This window comes from Fusarium vanettenii, assembly GCF_000151355.1.
Source record: "Fusarium vanettenii 77-13-4 chromosome 11 genomic scaffold NECHAsca_30_chr11_1_0, whole genome shotgun sequence".
Classification (NCBI taxonomy): domain Eukaryota; kingdom Fungi; phylum Ascomycota; class Sordariomycetes; order Hypocreales; family Nectriaceae; genus Fusarium; species Fusarium vanettenii.
The window spans coordinates 398,012-411,206 of record NW_003315855.1 but is presented as its reverse complement, the minus strand read 5'-3'; the positions used below and the strand labels follow the sequence as shown (position 1 = coordinate 411,206).

The 13,195-nt window shown below is 49.2% G+C and overlaps 6 protein-coding genes across 6 annotated transcripts; 3 read left to right on the top strand and 3 right to left on the bottom strand.

Annotated features, from left to right (window-relative positions):
• Positions 1–83: 83 nt before the first annotated feature.
• On the bottom strand, positions 84–1,827 carry NECHADRAFT_86390 (uncharacterized protein; the record flags this gene model as incomplete). The annotated part of the gene is made up of 2 exons (XM_003043072.1): positions 84–1,563; positions 1,808–1,827. The coding sequence occupies 2 exons, from the start codon at positions 1,825–1,827 to the stop codon at positions 84–86; spliced, it is 1,500 nt and encodes a 499-aa protein (XP_003043118.1).
• A 1,089-nt stretch (positions 1,828–2,916) lies between these two features.
• Positions 2,917–4,119, top strand: NECHADRAFT_51482 (uncharacterized protein; the record flags this gene model as incomplete). Its single annotated transcript, XM_003043172.1, has 1 exon — positions 2,917–4,119. One exon carries the CDS (start codon positions 2,917–2,919, stop codon positions 4,117–4,119), a length of 1,203 nt encoding a protein of 400 aa, XP_003043218.1.
• Positions 4,120–4,420: 301 nt separating this feature from the next.
• Positions 4,421–5,801, bottom strand: NECHADRAFT_101990 (uncharacterized protein; the record flags this gene model as incomplete). The annotated part of the gene is made up of 9 exons (XM_003043071.1): positions 4,421–4,460; positions 4,510–4,929; positions 4,975–5,112; positions 5,163–5,200; positions 5,246–5,400; positions 5,454–5,495; positions 5,545–5,635; positions 5,681–5,710; positions 5,757–5,801. 9 exons carry the CDS (start codon positions 5,799–5,801, stop codon positions 4,421–4,423), a joined length of 999 nt encoding a protein of 332 aa, XP_003043117.1.
• A 961-nt stretch (positions 5,802–6,762) lies between these two features.
• Positions 6,763–7,119, top strand: NECHADRAFT_9495 (uncharacterized protein; the record flags this gene model as incomplete). Its single annotated transcript, XM_003043171.1, has 1 exon — positions 6,763–7,119. A coding segment is annotated over one exon (357 nt), but the record flags the coding sequence as incomplete, so codon positions are not given.
• An 839-nt stretch (positions 7,120–7,958) lies between these two features.
• On the top strand, positions 7,959–8,904 carry NECHADRAFT_86386 (uncharacterized protein; the record flags this gene model as incomplete). The annotated part of the gene is made up of 2 exons (XM_003043170.1): positions 7,959–8,700; positions 8,882–8,904. The coding sequence occupies 2 exons, from the start codon at positions 7,959–7,961 to the stop codon at positions 8,902–8,904; spliced, it is 765 nt and encodes a 254-aa protein (XP_003043216.1).
• Positions 8,905–9,174: 270 nt separating this feature from the next.
• NECHADRAFT_86385 (uncharacterized protein) lies at positions 9,175–11,300 on the bottom strand (the record flags this gene model as incomplete). The annotated part of the gene is made up of 2 exons (XM_003043070.1): positions 9,175–9,722; positions 9,785–11,300. 2 exons carry the CDS (start codon positions 11,298–11,300, stop codon positions 9,175–9,177), a joined length of 2,064 nt encoding a protein of 687 aa, XP_003043116.1.
• Positions 11,301–13,195: the final 1,895 nt, after the last annotated feature.

Here is a 13,195-nt window from a genome sequence, read left to right as displayed (position 1 = left end):
TTTCCAGCATGCTCACCCATGTCTTTACACCACCACAGTTGAAGCCCGGCCTTTGATGGGATAACTGAGCCAGAAGACGGTTTTTACACCATCCTTGCTTCTCGACGCATCTGTGATACTGATATAGCATCAATAACTTCAGAAGGCAATCCAAGTTCATGGATTGCATCGCCGTGACAGAGTATCGTAGCGCCACTGATTGTTCGAACATCGAAGTGAAGGGCGGATCCTGTGTGCCAGAAGAGAACCTTTGACCAAATGGTTTCAACAGTATGATGAAGTATCAAGCCCCAGGTACTTCGTACTGTTACTGCTCCTTTTTCCCGGCGGTACCTGAACACACACGCATGCCCCTTTCCTCCGTTCCAGAGAATCATCTCTTTAAGTCGGGGCATCCTTGATGCAACAAGAGCGGCGAAAAACAAAAAAGTCCATATCATGATGTTGTCTCTTCCAGGTCGTAAAAGCTCCGAGGTTAAAGAGACGAATTCCAGATGCTCCCACTCCCAGAATCGTTGGTGGGGTCGAATGAAGTGGAAAGCCTCGATTAGGAAGGATACCGAGAGATGCGTGAGGTGTAGACTCTGTCTTGCTACTGTTGAAGCAAGTTGAGGGAATCCGATTCTGGCTAGTCCGAGACGTAAAGGTGGCCATATGCTTCTTTGTATCGCTTGCATGTGTATTTCGTCAAAGTCTTCGAATATTGATAGCCTTTTGAGTGTACTCGGGAGACCAGCTTGAAGTATCTGTCTGTATTCTATGCTCTTGTTAGCCATGAGAGCATCATGTAACCTGAAGACGCCCTCACCTCCGTCGTATGCTTGTCGTAATTCCGGATCCCACCAACGCCATGGTTCAAAGATCAGGCGCTCCAGTCGCGGAAGCTTGTCCAGCAACATCCGCAAACTCGAAGGCGTGAGTCGTCGTCGGAGTTGTCGCCGTATAACGAGCCTTGTGATGATGTCCACCCTGAGCAGTCGTAGCCGAGAGGTCAAGTCGATGGTTTCGAATAAGCGGTCTAATGGTCGAGCACTGGGAAAGCTTAGGCGTGTTCCATTAGACCATCCATGATCCGAATGACCGCAGTTCCTTGCCCCTTGACTCCCGTCTCCGAAGCAATAGTTCTTGAACCAGTGCTCCGGGTCACTAGGTGAATTAGTGCTGAGCTCCAGAGTGATTCCGTCGGTCGAGTCCCAAGTTTGCAGTATAGCAAAAAGCTTCAATACTGCGCCCTTGATCATGCGGTTGTTGCGCACCCAGGCTGATCGGGATTCTTGCCGGTAGCAAATTAAACAGGTGTATGGGGGGATTGCGACATGAAGCCAGATATGTTGTACAAGAGGTCGGGTCCGGTCGGTAACCATTGTTGTTAAGCCTTCGACGCAAGTTGATCGGAGCTTTAGTTGACAGAAATTTCGTCTCTCGATCAACTCCTGCCATTCTTTACAGACTGCGGCACAGGCTGACAGGTGACCTGGGCCGCAGGCAGCAAGATATTCGAAAATCATGAACCGGAGCTCCATAGGCAAGGAGTTCCATGTGTTCATGACATATTGTGTAGGTCTTTGGGGGTGTAGCGCTCTTCGTGCTTGCTGTCATTGGTGCCGTAAAGGTGATAATAAAGGAGACAAAAACAGGGATGAACGATGCAAAGAGAAACCGTGTCATTTTTATCCTCGCATCTTTCTTGAAAGTTTAAGACTTGTTAAAGGTGTCAAGTTCACAAAAAGAGAGTTTTCAGCAACTTCAGGCTGCCTGAACATGTTGAGGTTCTCATCGTACAGGATATGCTCTAGGTTTAGCATACCTGTCCCCATTCGACCCCATCTTGGCGATGGTGTGTTGAGTAGGAAATATGAGAAATAAATATCTCTGTAAGTGACCCCAAAAAATTGCCTGAAAGAAATTAATGACGACAACTTTCTCATGAAAAAGTCAAGGACATGAACCGTTGTGAGAAATCATGGCTGTGCGTGTTCGCGTGACATGGTTAGCATCTCCAACGGTCTCAACAAAAAAACGTCAAACTCTGACGTCTTTACGCATTAAGAAAACCTTATTAATCTCTCGTATTCCCGAGGGCACGTTTTATTCCTTGTCAATACGTAAAACTCCGCGGTGTATTTATATGAAACGCCGAACGGCTGCCAAGATGGTCTGGGCCGTTTTCTCGCCTGTCAGCAAAGGTTTTAAATATTGGCCTCGTGACGGAATTCTTGAATAAAGACGCCGAACTATTCTTCGGCAAGTGTATTTGTCCGTAAACCCGTATTCATCAATCCTGCCATCTTATCTAGGGATGTTGTGGTACCTTTGTTTCTGGGTTATCGCCTCACTTACATCGTATCTCTCCAAATGATATCAAATACGACCACAACGCGACTTTTTGTAAACAGCATGGGGAACAAAAAACCCCTATATATCCCATTGGCCCGCCTATCCTCGCCTCATCCAACTACCGTAGTATTCCCAGGGCTGTCGAAAGAAGGTGTCATGGCCATCTTAAACTTCCGTCTATTAAGGGGCCCTACTGCCCAATACGACGGGGGCTACCTTCCTATCTGGGCCAAGTGACTAGCCTCTGAGACCCGGAGCCCCGGTTCCGCTGATCCTGATTTAGATGGACGTTTGACGGCTTTCACGGCGTGAATCATTACACCAATCAGCAGACAGGGAACCTACGTGAATGGGATGGACGATGCGGGTTTCCATGGGTCGATGGACCCCGAAGAAGAAGCTTAAAAACTGCCGGTAGGGCATATAAGTCGAGTTGTTCGGACTAACAAGACACTTTTAACATTGCAGATCAACTCTTTACATTCTTTGACTTACTTTTTAAACAAAATGGCTATTTCTAAGCAACTTCTTCTCGCCCTTTCCCTTCAGGCCATCACTGGCTGGGCAGCTCCCGAGGGCATGCTCGTGGAGCGACAATCTGGATCAAGCTACGAGGCAAACCCAAACATCGGACCCGGTGGAAGTCAGTTCAAGGACTCGAACCATTTCCGCGTCTATGGCAACAGTGGCCAAGCCGACAAGGCCCTCTCTATGCTCGAGGCTGCCTATGACTGCTTCGTCGGTACCCTGGGCTTCCGAACCTCTGGACTCTCATTCAACGACGCTTCCAACAATGGAAAGAAGACCAAGACCAATGTTTACTCGGTTGCCAGTCTGCCTGGAGCAGCTGGAGTCATGCACTCCGATTTCTCAACTGGTATGGGCTGGCTCGAGGTCCAGAACTCGTACCTCACTGCATCCGGCGTGACGGTCCACGAGTACGGTCACGTTTTGCACTATCATCAGAAGACTTGGGTCGATCAGGGCCGGACAGGAGCTTGGTGGGAGACTTTTGCTAACTGGGTCGCCGACACTTATCGCACTTCTGATCTTTGCGCCTCTGCTCGTCGGGCCCATGGACAGGCCACTGAGAACACTGAGATTGAGCTGCACAAGACCATCGGCGATTCTTTCCAGCCCATCGTTGACGGTTCAGTCGACACTGGAAACTATTACCAGGCCTGGCCCTTCTTCACTTACTTGACCAACAACCCTGACAAGTACGCCAAGCTGGGTACTGATACCCTTCACCAAATGATGGTCCAGTACAAGGCCAACAGCAACGAGACGCCTCTCCACACCCTGCAGCGTGTGGCTGGCAGCACCACTGTTGCACAGATCGTGGGTAGCTACTGGGCTCGCATGGCCTATGTTGACATTGGTCACGCCTCTGCCCACCAGACCTTCCTTGACCAACGTCGATCCCTCAACTACGCCAACGTCGATTCCAACGGCAACGGTAAATATACCGTCAAGTCTGCCCGTCGACCTCAGTACATGGGCGCCAACATCATCCCTCTCAAGACCTCGAGCACCAGCGTCAAGGTTCAGATCACCGCCAACGGCGCCTACACTGCTACTCTTGCCCTCTTCCGCAACGGAGCTACCCGCTACGTCAAGGTCGACGGCTCTGCTACTGTCACTGTTGCCTCTGGTGAGGAGGTTAGCCTTGTTGTTGCCAACACCCCTAGCCTTATCCTCTTCGACCCTTTCAACCTATCCGCTGAGGCTAAGAAGGGTCTTGACTACTCTTTCACTCTTACTGGAGCTACTGTTGCTTGAAGCGACAGTTGTGTTTGCGAGGAGTAGCCCATCGGTTTCATGTACATATTTAGCGGAGCTTTGATAGCTCATGCATTGTCTGCTTGCGAGGCGCCTGTTTTATAGTCTTCATTCTGTCACATAGCTTGAACATCTTGCCATCAACGATGTTAAATATCGTCTGTTTCTTTTCAAAGCTTCTGCCTGCTACCTAGCTGAAGTGGATGTACATAACCGGAGCGAACAATGATGTAGCAAAGCCATTGATGGCCGTGGCGTCATCTTGCGGGCAACAACAGCGCAAAACCCTTGGGTGAGCCAATTACGAAGTAGCCTCGGGCTTCCTTGCATAAACCGAGCAACTTTTAGAATGTCAGTATCAAAACATGAGAGCAAGCATGGCCAGCTTACATAGGCCAATACGCATGAATCTTCGGGTCGTTGAAGTCCTTCCGCAGCTTGACGAGGAACAACTCCACCTCCTCAACACTCCAACTGAGGCCTCTAGTGAAAGGCGCCAGAGTGAGACCTTCGAGTAGGATGTTAGAGTTCTCATTGTTCCACGCTCCGAGTTCCTTATACTTGGGGTCCTTGGGCCATCGGTTGGTAGGCCATTTGAAGCGCGTCTCGACGATTTCCGTGAATCCCGCATCGGCCAAGTAACCCTTGAAGGAGGGCGTCTTGGCGAATTTTCGTTCCAGCTTTGCGGCTGCCTCTTCGAGAAGCTTGCACCATTTGGCGAGAGTGTCGTCTTCGGAAAGGGTACCATCGTCGCAGCCCATGATTACATCCACTTCTTGGAGCTCGACCCAGCCCCCAGGAGTGAGGTTACTACTTGTATTAATAAAGAGGCGCAAGGTGGGGAGGAAAACTCACTCGTAGATCTTTTGCAGATAAACTGGCCAGTCTTGGACGCTAAAGTTCATCATTCTGCTGTGGATGTAGTCAAAGGGCTTGGTGTAGGTCCAGTCCTCGTCAATATCATCGATGAGGAATTGCACATTTGGAGGGACCCTAGAGGGATGTCAGCAATACCATCCCAGCCCACTGGTTTCCATGCATACATATTGGGCTGGCTGGGCGAGAGGTCAACTCCAACGACCTGTGCACCGTTAGTCTGACTCCTGCGCAAATTCATGCTACTCACTTCAGCTTCAGGATGTTCATCACCAAAGTCAATAGCCCAGATCCCAGTACCTGTCCCGAGATCGAGCACGCGCTTGACATTCGAGTCAGGCAAGTTGGGCGGGCAAAGGCCAAGCTTGTTGTCAAAGGTAAGAAGGCAAAGATGGTGTTGAAGGTCTGCAAGGCATAAGCACACTTCTTGGAGTAGCCGCTCAAGCAACGACACCTACCAAGTCTCTCATTCTCCTCGTTGTCGTTGGGAAGGTTATACTCTGGGCATTTGCATCAGACCTGGCTATCGACATAGTGATTTTAACATACTGCCGTCCTTATAGCGATGATATGTTCTGCCATTTTCATGCCGATAGTCAAGAATAGAGCTTCTTAAGCTCTCGGTTGAAGTGGCGGCGTCCTATTAGCATCAGCATTGCGTTTCTTTGGGAGTAAGCGCTCATACACCACCGAGGGACGAATCGCCATCATCGAACTAGTTCATGTCAGCTCCAGATATTCCATCATGACAATGAGATTACATTTTCATCGGCAGCAATCACGGGATCCGCGTCGACAGTAGCCATCGTCACTGTTCTTCGAGTTTGTTCGTTTCACCACGAGATGAGGGGGTTCTCAGCATCGATTGAGCGGTTTAAATTACTCAAATATTGCTGCTTGCTTATAAAGAAGACCAGATGGCCAATCGCTATCCACTCGACTTGCATTGTTGTCTCTTGTCTCGCGTGATGGTTTGCAGGGATGGGCACAGCATGAGCTGTTGGTTCTGTGGTTGTTGGTTGTAAGTGGTAACGATGAGCATAACGGGGCTGGGATAAAATAATGCAACATTATCTACATACTCGATCCTTAGAAAAGCGCTTTGATCAAGTTGATGATGGCTACTCATATACGATCGAGTCGAAGCAACTCCCCTCAACAATGCACACTATTTAAACCCAAATCCATAGCGCTATTACATGAGTGGTGATTAGAGGATTCTATCAAAATCTATACACTTAAGAGTAACCAAGTTTCAGGATGAAGAGGAACCCTCTATTGGCTGCGTGAATGCATTCTAGGCAGCCACTTGCCAGGCTTCTCCCCCACACCATGAACAGCCTGTCAGCTTGATTGATTTTCCGACCCGGCGAGAGGGGTCAGTCAGCCTTACGTCCCACCCTGCATACGTCAAGCCATGCCATCATTCTTCAACATTCAGAGACCCTGTCGGCAGAAATAATCATGGACATGTCAAGTCCAGAGGGTATCTCTATGTTTGGGGAAGTGGGAAAAGGCGGCATCACCACCATAAGCACATCATCATCGGACTCATCATCAGACTCTCGCAGCGCCAAGACGCCTGGCAGCCTCGACTTTGACGACTTAGTGGCTCTCAACATCAAGGCATGCGCTGCTCTGGCACCCACTTTAGACTCCACGACACCGACTGTAAGTCGCAGCGATCAACGCCGTATGCTCATAGAGCTTGAGGCTATCAGTTCTTGGGGAAACGAGAAAGAACGATGGTACACACTAAGACCAATCGTCGAGGACCGATTGGATGCATATCTCGGAACCTTTATCGGTCCTAAGGACACGCCATATGAAGGCGGCATCTTTCACGTCCGCTTCAGCCTCAAGGAGGGATATCCATTTACACCCCCAGAAATGTGGTTCTTGACCAAGATCCTACATCCCAACGTCGACACCCGAGGTACAATCTGCATGGACCTTGACTGGTCCCCATCTCTCACTCTAGAAGTGCTGTTGGCCTCTGCAGCGTCACTTCTAGACACCCCAGACTGGTGGGATCCTATGCCAGATGGTCTTGTGTCCACGCTGGGGAACGATGCAGAAAAGTTTGATGAGATGGCCAGAAAGTGGACAAAAGACTTCGCAACGGGAGAGCTTATTCGCCCTGGCGATAGAATTGATGGGTTCTGTAATACGACTAATTCAGTGCCGGGTTGGGCCAAGCCCATTATGTGGGCGAGGAAGAAACTCAATCCGAATGCTTTTGGGTTGTTTAAGAGATAGAGTTTTGCAGGGAACAAATTTATGTCCGGTTTTTATAACATTTTGTCCGTGTTTTTAACTAGAGAAGTGTTGATTTGGCCCTGTGTTATCACTTGTCAGGTTGATTCCACCATCATCAAAGACTTCAACCAAGAAATGTCGTTTCCAACTCAGCCTACCAAGTTAAACACGATAATATAATCTAAGAGAATTATTATAGCACCTCCGTTCTAAGATTTTACTGGCGTATTGTGCCTAACTCTCATATGTCTTGTATTAACTGTCCACTGACAACACGGTCTCCTCCCACAGCCTCTGAATCGACACTGATGCAGACGCGCCTTGTCTGTTGCCTGAATGGTGGTCAGTCTCAAGGAGTAAGGCATTTTTATTAATCTGTCCAATCAAATATTAATTAGCACCACGCTTTTTTGGTTCAATGTAACCTCAGCCCTCCTTTAAGTGGTCGCTTCGCACTCAACAAGAAGCGAGACGAATCAGGCAGTGGCCGACTACCCGCCTCCTTAAGCTAGACTGGGCGAACCGACTGCATGGATGCGACATGGCACGACCCTGAGTCTATTAATGTCCTGGGAGTAATTCAGCCCTGCAGGGATTCCCATCCCATGTTTCGGTGCAGTATGGGTATCCCCAAGTTCTGAGCTTCGAATGTTGGCCAACAACTTTTTTCCTTGAATCCATTGCATCACCGCACATCAATCACCATGTCGCGCGACTATTCCGATCTCCAAGTTGTCCCTGACCAGTCTTATCCAGAAGTGGTACCACAGTTTGAAAAGGACCCAACAGACAAGGTCCCAGTTGAGCCGCCCCAGCAGGCCACACCTCCAAAGCGGATCTGTGGTCTACCCCCGAAGCGATTCTGGATTATTGTTGCTGTGATTGTTCTCGTCACCGGCGCGGTGATAGGAGGTGCGATAGGAGGAACACAAGCAAACAAGTCCAAGTCCAACAACGATACCCCGAGTAGCCCAGCTACTACAGAAGCCGACCGAGCCACTATCGAACCTACCAAGACATCAACATCGACAACGGCCAGTCTTTCCACGAGGACACTCATCGGCCCGACCCAAACTCTCTACCGCGACTGTCCCTCCTCCAACGACACAATCTACGAAGCCCTTGGCTCGTCCAACTACCTCTTCCGCAAACGTTGCAACGTCGGCTTTGCAGGCTCCCCCAACAACGTTGTCAACATACCCGCTACGAGTCTTGACGACTGTATCGACAAGTGCGCCACGTACAACGAGAACAACAAGACCGAGATTGCTTCGCGGGAGAGTAACGTTTGTAATTCTGTCTGCTGGCGGCATAGGGTCACGGGGGATGACTGGCCTGGACAGTGCTTTGGCTCTACCATACAGAACTCTACGAGCAGTGGGTTTCCTGTTGATGAGGATCAAATCGAGTGTGACTCGGGGGCTTGGATAAATCAGGAGATTCCAGGTAGAGGCGGATAGAAGCGTTGTCCGTAATTACTGCTGTGTCCTTTGTCATAGTTGAAGCCCGGGCCGTGATGGGATAACCAAGCCAATGGATAGATAGTCCGCAATCACGGAGTTTCCTGTTGAAACTCTCAGTTGTCCATCTTATGGAGGAATTTGATAGTTAGCTACCTATAATATAGATGAGCAGCGTCTTTCAGAATGAAAAAGCCTAGGCGTTGAGTGGGACGTATCCAAGACATCGATCAATACATAGTATTACCACTGAAGCCAGACGTTTGTAAGTTGTTTCAGGCCATTTTCACGTCATATCTCCATTACAAAGGCGCCGGAACACCGCGTGCAAATAGAAAAGAAACCATTCATAATTCAGTATCCAGCCATCTTTGCTCCTTCACCGTTTTAAATCAGGCCCGAAATACAAAACAACCAGCAACAGTTGTCCCCCACTTCATACAAGACGACCACTGCTCCCCTATACAAGCTTCATGTACTTCCACTCAGGTTTACCCCCGTCCCAAATATCCTGCCAAAAAGTACCACGCCCAACCCTCCGGTATTCAGGGGTCCCATTTTCATCATTTGACACTAGAACCAATACCAGGGCCTTGATAACCTCTTGTTCGCGCCTTTCCTTCCAACTTTCCTTGGATTCACTCAGTCGGAGGCAGACGTAGGTGTCATGAGGGTCTACCTCCAAAGGTAATCGATCCCAATGTATTGCCACCATAGGCAGGTCGCCATCCATCATCCACCTATTGCTCGTTCCTGAGTCTTGTTTATAGCGCAATTCTCCCAAGTTCAGCGTGCTGAGGATGCCGGACATGGCTATGGTGCCTGAAGTTGTCGAACCATCAATTCCATGGCTAGTTTCCCGAACCTTGATGCAAGAATCCGGGGCTCTATGGCCGAAGTTGTGGTTGAAGCATGCGCGTCTGTCGAGAATATGCTCTCCCAAGACATATGTTCGAGACGTAATTTTCCTGTCGCATGTACCCAGGACCACGAAGGAGCAAAGAGGGCCTGGGTGTTGAGCATACTCTCTGGGTCCATAACCCACCAGTCCAACCCTAGAACAATGTTACCTTCCCACAAGCCAGCGTAAAACTGGTTCTTGGTATCTTCTTGAAGGCGTTGTACCACTCCAGACAGTGCCGGAAGTCTGTCTGATCTCCTTGAGAACTTCTGCTTCATATACCAATCACACAGTGTAGACCAAGCAGACATGGGATGCTGATCTCCTACTAAGTGGGGCATCCACCACTTTGAGAAACCAGGCAGTATGTCAACATCTTCCTCGAGCCCTGTTGTCACATCTCCTTCTGGATCGCGCTCCGAAGCGATATGCTCAAAGCACTCCCAGACGACGTACCGACGGGTGAAGTGAACAATCCGAGGAGATAGTAACTTTTCCTGAGCTGGCCATCCTCGCATCGAAAGTGGTGTCTTGGAGATGAGCGAACAAGGATCATGAACCGATGGAAGCCAGGTATAGTATAGCGGTTCTTGGGAACCCCGATTCAACAGCATACAAAAGTATGTGGGGTAAATTCGATCCCAACTTGGAAGAAAGAGCCCTTCGCTGGAATCGTAGGATCCGGTCGCGGACAAAGTGCAGAGGGCATTTTGATAGTAGGTGCCGAACCGAGCCACTTCGCGTTGCCAATCACTGGAGTCTGAAGTGTCGTCTTGGATGATACACAGCGCATCAACCCATAGATACCGGGTTCGGAGTCGTCTTGTAAACACGATGGCGTCTTGGACTGTCTTTGGTAGCTGCTGAAAGGGAATTTGCTTTCGCAAATCATCCAACGTCGCTTTCGTGGTCCCGAACTGGGGGACTCCTGTTCCCCAGCAATAGCTGAGGCATGTGTATTCCTTCCTCTCGCCATCTTCCGGAACGTGTAGACGAAGATAGGGGCATTCGGGCGTCCCAACATCCAAGACACGAGTTGGCAACAGGGGAAGGACCAGGTTTTGGTCTTGCGGCCCAGCACACTGCTCGTGATGAGCCCAGCATGTCTCCAACCGCTGCGTCACCAGTCCAGCCATCTCTTGTTGCCCTGCCTCGGTGGCAAGGTCGCATATCTTCCGGGGCATGTCGGCTCCATTACGTTCAACACAATACATCTCCCGTCGGCCCTTATACTTTCGCTCGTCAAAGACTTCGTCAATCGTGCGGAAGTTGGTAGATATGCGGAAAGGCGAGGTGGTTTTGTCCTCAAGTGCCTTCTGTAGCAAAGATGGATCTCCCAATACATCATCTTCAATAAAGCTTTCAGGGGGATCTCGAAGGGTCTTCACTGACACCACCCCTAATTCCGTTCCAGAGGCCGAATCAACAGAGATGTCGAGTGAATCAAGAGAAACACTCAGTTTTATCGGCGATAGATCTTTCCTCCGGAGGTGCAACGGGGTCAGTGTTTTGCCGTCAACTATACAAGCCACGATAACGCCGCAGAGAGGGCAACCATCGCGGGCTGATGTTTCAAGGTAAGAAAAACACCCGGTTTCATGTTCAAATGATACCAGTGCCTCTCTGACGCATTTGTTGACAAAGGGTTGACAAAAGGCGCAGAGTTTATCCCTGGATCTGTTCATGACTAGATTTGTTGGTCAAGTTTGCACCTATGATGGTGTCGTATAGAAGGTCCAAGGTTTGAGGCACGAAAAACGGTTGTTGAAAGAGGCTGGATTTTCTGAAATGAAGGCATCGACTTGGGGTTTCAAACTGCACAGCCCCTCAAGCGTGGAAGCATTGACTAGCCGGAGCGCGTTAGAGCTGCAAGGGGGTGAGCTTGGCAGAGGTTGAGGTGGTTGGGTGGTAATTGATTTGTGCATGCAGATCTTAATACAACTCGCACAGGACTAGACTATGCTTTGCATTAACCTTGTACAGATAGCCAGAAAGAGGCGCAAACAGATGCTGCTCAACCGAAATCACTTGCATGGCGCAGCCTCATTTGCTGGGCTAGAGACCTGAATATTCGTATGTATAAGAGGGTGATATGCCATCTTGAAGCAAGAAAGGAACATGTTCCAACAATCCGAAAGGCTGAGATGGCTGGTGAATGGAGACACGTGACCCGACAAGCGGTGTGGCTGACCATGCCCAACAGCCACACACGTGAAACCAATTGATGTCAGAACAACACAACGAGAAGGATACAAACAACGAGAGTTCGTGCAAGAAAAAGAAGTTCAAAAAGACAGAAACAAGGCATTGCACTTTACAATGCCTCTCGCTGGTTACCATGCACAACCCCGGGGTGAAGGGTCGCGACACGTGATTCTGGTCTAAGACTTAGGGAAGCACGTGGAAGGCGCCACGATCTCGCCCCACCCGATCGAGATGATCCAAAAGAGGAAATCAAGAACAAAACACCAGAAAATGTGCATCTCATATCGCAGAAGCAAAAGAATCATTCAAAAAGACTCAGAAAAGTCAAAAAGAACATCGACAACGGCAGGATTCGAACCTACGCGTGCGAACACAATGCCTAGATATGCAGGATAGCAGGGCATCGCCTTAACCACTCGGCCACGTTGTCCTGTGATTGGTTGGAAGAAGGGATTGAGTTTAGCGGTTATGTTGATGGCCAGCTTTGCGTCTGTGCTTTAGTCAATCACCTAGGGTAGTCAGGTTGATCATGAAGTGCAGTTTTCACGGCGCAGATATGGGCGATATGAAACTGGAAAAGCCCTCTTTTCTTGAGAGTCAACAGTGAGGGAAGTTCAGATCTCTTCTATTAATTCCTTTTCATGGTTTACCATCCCCCATCTTATGGGTGTTTGTGTGACCTATTACTTAAGGCCGTTTCAGAGGCATTGACACCTCGGAACAGACACTTGGTCAGTCAGAATAGAGCGATTCATGTAATGATAACACCACTGCGATCGTCTATACAGGCCCTCGATTTAGTGTATACCTTATTCAAAGCTTACATCATCTATCTCCTTTCACCCTATTCGCAGGAGGTCATACAATGTCAGTTGAGTAACTTGTTTCAGTCCCCAAACAAACCACTCACTCCCGCATTTGTAATAACGCGATTTCTAATAGTCCAACCTCACAATCTGAGCTTCAATAACCACAGTAGCTCATCTCACTATCAACAACTCTCTGGATAATTTGTCATGTCCGGAAGGATTCTGCTTTCTAAACAAAATCTCCGCAATTCCGCTCGGCTCCGTGGAACCTCCCGGCTGACAACCAATCATTCGGCCGCGGCTAGAGATCCTTCCGCACTCGGCGAGAACTCAGCGGGCTGCCTTCTACCTGTCAGCCTCATAACGTTATAGATTTCCCGCTCATTGTCCGCAGAGGCTGCAGTCAGCTCCTGTGCCTCCCTACAGAGACTGGGGTTCAACGTTATTCGCAATTCTGGATGATGAGGTGAGATACGACGAAAGATCTGATGGTCATGTAAGATAGGAGCGAGAAGTCGTATAAGTATGAGCATCCAATCATTCCTGCAGAAGATTCATCACAGCCA